Here is a 7590-nt window from a genome sequence, read left to right as displayed (position 1 = left end):
TCTCACACACACACACACACACACACTATATACACACAATAAGTATTTGTTTAAATCACAAATAATTATTTACTTGAATTCAGTTTTATCAATAATAACTTAAAATATATACAGAAAATAACATGAAATGAATTGTGAATAATTTAAGAATTGCAGTGATTTAGTTGCATCACATTACATTTAGCTTTTATCCCAAAAAAACAGTTTTTTTTTTCCGTTTCAGTTTGTCTTTTATATCCAGCGATGGGATTAAAAGGAAACGCTAACGTCCAATTAAAGATACAGTTTCAATAGATTGTAACGTATTTGATCACCTCGTATCATTTGACATGTTATCTGTTTCCATCACAGTGACAGACGCGTTTAATGTTAATGAGTTTGATCTAATTCACCTTCAGTTATTTCACTGTTAGTTGTAACTAAAGATTGTAGAAGCATGTGGATGTGAAGCTGAGGGTTCATCGTGTGGTCTGACTTACAGCGCTGAGTAATATTTAACACTGAATGAATTTAAATCCACTGAGAATGTTTATTGATTTTATCACCGTCCAAACCTCATCACTCGGAATGTGCAGAAGTATTTATATTTAATAATACTTTTATTTATTTATTTATTGCAGCTTTTGAAGTGTCCACTTAATATGAGATGGTTATTTACAGAACTAGTGTTACTTTAAAGAAGCCGTAATATGCTTTTGGGGTCCCCCCCTGTATGAACCTGGAAATGAGCTTCAAAAAGCCCCTTTAAGACTGCATTCTTTGTATTTATGTTTATATATTATAACTCCTGATGTTTTTAATCACTTATGATGAACACAAATTAAGATTAAACACTGATATTCGAAACATTTTGGGGGAAATGTTCCCATATTTTAAAGTTTAAATATGCTTAAAGGTCGCCTATTATCCTGTGTTTCATCAATATATCACAGGTCTCAGATATATACAGAACATGTCTCTGATTGGCTGAAACACCAAACAGATAATTGCTGCATCCCATAATCCCCTCTGTTTCAGCCCTGTTTCAAAAGTGCTGATTCTCTGTCTGTTACTTTAGATGAAAATAAGGAGCCCCTCCCCACGCCCCTCTGATACCTCACTCACACCAACGGTGTTTCAGGGCCGGTTCAGAGTTGGAGCTATAAAAGCACCGTTTTTTCCTGTTCACACCGCAGTGGAGCAGCCTCTTAGCTCCGGAATCCGGTTAGTTTCAAGCTCCAAAAAATTGTCCGGCTAGAGCAAAAGCACCGCATACGTCACGCTAACGTCGAGGCGGGGGCAGGGGCAGATCAACTCCTGAACAACAACAAAAAGCCTGTGTTTTATCCAGTTTGTACACAACAATGGAGAAACTTAACAAGCAGCAGTGGCCCACTGAAGAGACCAGCTACCTACTGGGAACCTGGTCTTCTGAAGACGTACAGAGGAAGCTGGGGCACAATCGGCCATTGTTGTTGTTGTTGTTGGTGTCAGCTGTGAGGGGTTTCCGCGCGGTTTGGCTTTATGAAGCAGGCACGCAAACGGTTACGTCATGACGCAAACGATGACGCAATGACGCAGCACCAGTCAGACTTTGGGCTGTGTGAAAAGAGCCGGAGCTAAACCGAAGAACCGGTTCTGAACCTGAAAAGCTCTAGCACGGAGCTTGAACCGGAGTTGCGTTGGTGTGAATGAGGTAAGAGAGATATTTGGTTAAAAAGGACTCAATGGTGCTCTAGGAGGAGATTCAGGTGATAGGGGGGGGGGGGGGGGGGGGGTTACCTTGGTTGGTGATTGGCTAATGGTTACTCAAGACAAAACATCGTTATGACATCATAAAGTGGCCAAAATCTGATCAGCTCATTTTCAGACAGGTTTTTATAGAAATGGATCAGGACAAAAAGAGAGAGAATCTTTGTTCCTGAAACTTTCAGAGTCTCTTTCCACAGAGGGGACACATGTTGATGTAGAAGAGACATGAAGAAGAGGGGACACATGTTGATGTAGAAGAGACAGGGAGAAAAGGGGACACATGTTGATGTAGAAGAGACATGAAGAAGAGGGGACACATGTTGATGTAGAAGAGACATGAAGAAGAGGGGACACATGTTGATGTGGAAGAGACATGAAGAAGAGGGGACACATGTTGATGTAGAAGAGACATGAAGAAGAGGGGACACATGTTGATGTAGAAGAGACATGAACAAGAGGGAACACATGTTGATGTAGAAGAGACATGAAGAAGAGGGGACACATGTTGATGTAGAAGAGACATGAAGAAGAGGGGACACATGTTGATGTAGAAGAGACATGAAGAAGAGGGGACACATGTTGATGTAGAAGAGACATGAACAAGAGGGAACACATGTTGATGTAGAAGAGACATGAAGAAGAGGGGACAAATGTTGATGTAGAAGAGACATGAAGAAGAGGGGACACATGTTGATGTAGAAGAGACATGGAGAAGAGGGGACACATGTTGATGTAGAAGAGACATGAAGAAGGGGATTTTGCATAATAGGTGACCTTTAAGAGAACCGTCTTTTATGAAACTGCTCCAGACAAAGGTATAAAATGACACAACAAAAAACCACGTGTTGCTTAACGTTCACAGCTGTTTCATCCCCCAATAAATAAAAAGAGGATGTTTTTTTACTGTTTACTTTTAAACGATCCCTTTACAAGAACACACAAAGTCCTGGAAGAAACTGAGAAAACAGATTAAAGTGGTTTTAATGTAAAAAATTAAGTCTGAATGTTTGAGACAATCACCAGAAAATATTAAAGCTAAATTGTTATAATATATTATATGTGAGGAGTTTATCTAACGCACTGTTTGAGAAAGTGACTTTTATTCACTGTATCTAAAGCTTTGAGTTGTTGTTATTTATTATTATCATCATACGTTTAATAATCCTTTATTTTCCACCACGTTTACATTTTGGGTCACTGTATTGAAAACATGTACAAATATATTTTCCTCCACTTTGCTGTGAATAAATCGTATTTCAATAAAATCGTAGTTTGTGATTTGTAAATAAACTACTTTATACAATGATTTATTTATTTACGATTTGTTTGTATTTGTTTTACTACAAAATATTATTCTCGGCTATGGCACAAACACCTTTTTGGGCCTCAGTCTATTTCTCCTTAAGTCAGGAGCCCCCCTCCCTGTGTACTGCTGTGAGGGAAGAGGGAAGAAACTGTCTCTTCTCTCTTATCAGTGACACCCATAAACCATTATAGGCCTCACACTCAATTTAACAAACCACTTGTGTTTTGTTTATACTGTAAATATAGAAAATCATAAAATATGAACCATTTTCATTGTGGGTTATACAAGAATATAATTAGTTTTAAGTATTCAACCTAATATGGAGATCTCAACACAGTTCACCTCCTGGGCCCTGCCGTGGTGCCCTTGAGCAAGGCACCGGACATCCCCCTTCCCCCCTCACTCCCATTGCTCCCCGGGCGCAGTACGATAGCTGCCCACTGCTCCTAGTACTAGACTCCTGGTACTAGGATGGGTTAAAAGCAGAGAACACATTTCACTGAGTGTGCTGTGTGACCATTAAAGAGGGTCTCATCCCTCCCATTCTTCTTCAGGTTTTACTCCCTACTCTCTGTAATATCATATTGTAAAGGAGGGACGATGTGTTCAGGGGTTCATTAAGAAATGGGATATTTAAGAGTTGCATTCTCCTGCAGGATAAACACATTTAGTTGGTCTTTAGTTCGTCTTACAGCTCTGAGCTGCAGCAGGAAGTCTTTAAACCTTTAATCCAATCAGAGCTTTAAGGAAGCAGCGGGGAAGAAGTGGTCAGGATTAATTACATTTCACTTCAATTAAAGCACAGGGGGTGTGACATGGGGGGGGGGGGGGGGTGGTCATTGAAAATGTGTTCTGATAGATGTTCTTCACAGAAAATGAGCCAAGGTCATTGAGTGTGAGTTTGAAAAAATAATTGATCATATCATTTTTCTTTAGCTAAATAATGAAAACGGGTCCCACAGACCCGAACACCGTACAAGGGTTAAGTTTAGATTGAACACTGGTCAGATGATCAAACAGAGGAAACAAATGGGTTAAAAACATGCTTGAGTCAGAAGTTCATCTTTCTAATACATCTGCTGGTCATAAAAACAGATGACTGATTAAGGGATTGAAAGAGAATTCTGACTTTGTTGAAGAGAGCCTCGACACCAGAGATCTCCAGCAACGCACAGTTAGAGGACTGGAAGAGGCAAACCGAGTAAAAGGTGAGCTGCTTCTTGAAGTCTCCTGAGCTGCCATGTGTGTTCAGAGACTTTCAGAGATCCTGAGTCTCTGAGCTGCAACCACAGCTTCTGTTCGAGCTGCCTGCAGACATTCTGGGAACAAAGTAAGAACAAAAACTGTCCCCTTCAAACTTTGATATATAAGGGTTTTTCTTTTTTATCACGTTGTTGTTTTTTAAACATAAATCTTATGTGTTTATCTTCCAACAGATAGGCCTACCTGGACAAAGTCATCGTCCTGAACGGAATACCAAAGTACATTTCCCTCTGAAAGACATCCTGACTCCATCTGCTGGTGAATAAATGACATAGCAGCATTTCCTGATGTTTATAATTCACCCTGTGACGGAGGGCAGAGAAAACGAAAGAGGATTTTGACATTGTTGAAGAGCTGAGACGCCATTACAGGGTGTGGGATCTCTGCTGCGAGACACGTTTGGAGTATATTTGGGGAGAAGTGGAGAGACATTGGAAGTTGGTGAGTCCTATTGAAAATAACTTTAATACCAAATGGCTGAGAAAACCGTTCTTGTTGAAAGTTACCTGAGCTGCCATGTGTGCTCAGAGACATTCAGAGATCCCGTGTCTCTGGGCTGCAACCACAGCTTCTGTTCGAGCTGCCTGCAGAAATTCTGGGAACAAAGTAAGAACAAAAACTGTCCCATTTGTAAAAGAAAATCTTCTAAAGATGTTCCTTGGGTGAACTTTACAATGAAGGAGCTGGCTGACTCCTTTGCTGAGAGACAGAAAGCTGGATCATCTGAGACAGAGAAAGGAGAGGTGGAGGTGGTGTGTAGTAAACATCCAGAAGAGCCTAGATTGTTCTGTAAGGATGAAGAGAGAGCTGTGTGTCCTTTCTGTGAGTTTTCTCTCCACCAGAGTCACGAGGTGGTTCCTGTAGAACAAGCAGTCAGTGAGCTGAAGGACCTGCTGACATCTGACTTAGAGTCTCTGCAGGACAAGAGGGACACATACAAAGGAGTGGAGGAAACATACAAGAAAGTGATTGAAGTGTCCGAGAAGCAGCTGCTGTCCACAGAGAGGCAGATCAGAGCAGAGTTCATCAAGCTCCATCAGTTCCTGAAAGAGGAAGAGGAGTCCAGACTGGCAGCTCTGAGGGAGGAAGAGGAACTGAAGGGGAAGACTATCAGCAGAGAGATGAAGAGCATTCAGGAGCACATCTCCTCTCTGTCACACAGTATCTCTGCTGTTGAAGAAGAGCTGCAGAAACACAACGGGCCCTTCCTCAGCAGTTATAAAGCCACTCAGAGCAGAGCCAGAGTCCAGAGCGCACTGTCAGACCCACAGCTGCTCTCAGGAGCGCTGACAGATGTGGCTAAACACCTGGGCAACCTGTCCTTCAGAGTCTGGGAGAAGATGAAGGACCAGGTCCACTTCAGTCCTGTCCTTCTGGACCCAAACACTGCAAACAGCTGGCTCTCTCTGTCTGATGATCTGACCAGTGTGAGACAAGGAGACAAAGATCAGCAGCTTCCTGGTAATCCAGAGAGATTCACTAAGTATGCTGATGTTCTGGGCTCTGAGGGCTTCAGCTCAGGGAGACACAGCTGGGAGGTGGAGGTGGGAGATCATCCTGGCTGGACTATAGGTTTGACTAAAGAGTCAGTTGACAGAAAGGGAGACATACCAGTTGCCTCACCAGAAAATGGAATCTGGTGTTTATCATATCGCAGTGGAAAATACACTAATGGTGATGGTAAGAGGGTCAGAGTGAAGAAGAATCTCCAGAGGATCAGGGTCCAGCTGGACTATGACAGGGGGGAGGTGTCCTTCTACGACCCTGAAAACATGACTCCCATCTGCACTCACACAGACACTTTCACTGAGAAACTCTTTCCATATTTCGGTATTGGAAAAGCTGGTGATGCAAAAACTGCTGATATCAAAATCTGTCAAAGTGAGATTCCTCTGTGATGCTCAGGAGTGTTAGTTCAGACTTTATTCTGACTTCGTCTGTCGAGATCCTTTTGAAATAATCACGGTAAAAAACAACAGATGATAATCAGAATTTAATTTGAGTCTGTAAGATTTTAAATGTTAAGAAAATTTGATCATGTTTTATTTGCAGAGTTTTACACGTTTTACTCAAAGTCTCAGTGCAACAAAACTAATTATATGTTTATTTTTTATAGTTTATCATTTTGTTATACTTTATTATAATGTGTTTATAGCTTTAAAGATAGGGTAGGTAATTCACTTCAGAAACACTTTTTGTTATATTCCATGGAATGCTCTTAACATCCCGATAGCAATGAATATATTAAATGCTTTGAAAATAAATACATAACAAAATGTCATCTGTGGAAGCCGTGGCGCTGTAAAAAGCACGACCAATCATCTGAGCCGGCCCGGCTAAAGTAACTGGATGGCCTACCTGCCTGTCAGCCTTCCATCTGTGCACAAACTTATCTCGTGCCCTCATTGGTCATGTGCGCGTTCGTGTGTGTTGGAGGAGGGGCTCTGTGAGGAAGTCTGAAGGAAGGGGCAGATTGTTTCCGGTTGTGTATTTTCAAATTCTAACGCACTCGAGCTGGTTTCTCCATTCTTACCTGCCCTACCTTTAAGTGATATTCAAATGATCCTTTAAATGATGTCATGAGATTGTTTGATTATGTTAATTGTGAATTCTTGGCTTTTAAGAAATGTATTCATTTTGTATGTCGTACTGAAACTGCATGAAATCAACCAAACTAACAAATGAAAGCTGTCAATTCTCCTTTTATCAACATCTAGTTTATGAGACACTATATAGCACTATAAGTCATGAGTTTAACTTTTTGATATTTGTAGGTCTTTTGATGAATTATGTTTGGATATGGATATGGATATATTGTTTTACTCTCCACGGGCAAGTCATTTAATACTTCTATTTCATTCTTTCATTGTTACAATGTTTCTTTGGGACACTTTCCGTACTGTATACATGGACAATAACATTTATTGTGATTGAAAATGTCAATTGTTTTTTCAACCTGAAAGGAATCACAGCTGTAGAAAGAAGTTGAGTATGTGTAATGCTGCTTCAGATATCTTATGATTAAATAACCAGCAGTTTGATGCAGAAATGTGTCTCTGAACTTGATATTGGTTTCTTCAGGTGAATCTGTCACATGTGACAAATTACAAATATAAATGACAAAAGACAATTGTACAACAAACTATAATATAAATAAATAATCCGAACTTCTTAATGATTTAATCTCTTATTTTTTGCATTGCATCCTTTCAAACATCTGTTTTAACCTTAAAGGTCACCTATCATGCTATTTTTAGGCAATAGCATAGCTCTCAGATTTATAAGAACAT

At 40.4% G+C, this 7590-nt stretch overlaps 1 protein-coding gene across 1 annotated transcript; it reads left to right on the top strand.

Annotated features, from left to right (window-relative positions):
- The first annotated feature begins 4212 nt into the window (after positions 1–4212).
- LOC307040221 (nuclear factor 7, ovary-like) lies at positions 4213–7478 on the top strand. The gene is made up of 2 exons (XM_079682855.1): positions 4213–4367; positions 4474–7478. The coding sequence occupies exon 2, from the start codon at positions 4774–4776 to the stop codon at positions 6196–6198; it is 1425 nt and encodes a 474-aa protein (XP_079538981.1). The 5' UTR covers positions 4213–4367; positions 4474–4773; the 3' UTR covers positions 6199–7478.
- Positions 7479–7590: the final 112 nt, after the last annotated feature.

The sequence above is a fragment of the Notothenia rossii genome, assembly GCF_949606895.1.
Source record: "Notothenia rossii genome assembly, chromosome: 1".
NCBI classification, from domain to species: domain Eukaryota; kingdom Metazoa; phylum Chordata; class Actinopteri; order Perciformes; family Nototheniidae; genus Notothenia; species Notothenia rossii.
The sequence above is the reverse complement of the archived record's forward strand: the minus strand, read 5'-3'. Positions and strand labels throughout refer to the sequence as shown.

Coding starts and splice junctions, on each gene's coding strand:
- LOC307040221 (XM_079682855.1), top strand. CDS start 4,774: ATGGCTGAGAAAACCGTTCTTGTTGAAAGTTACCTGAGCTGCCATGTG.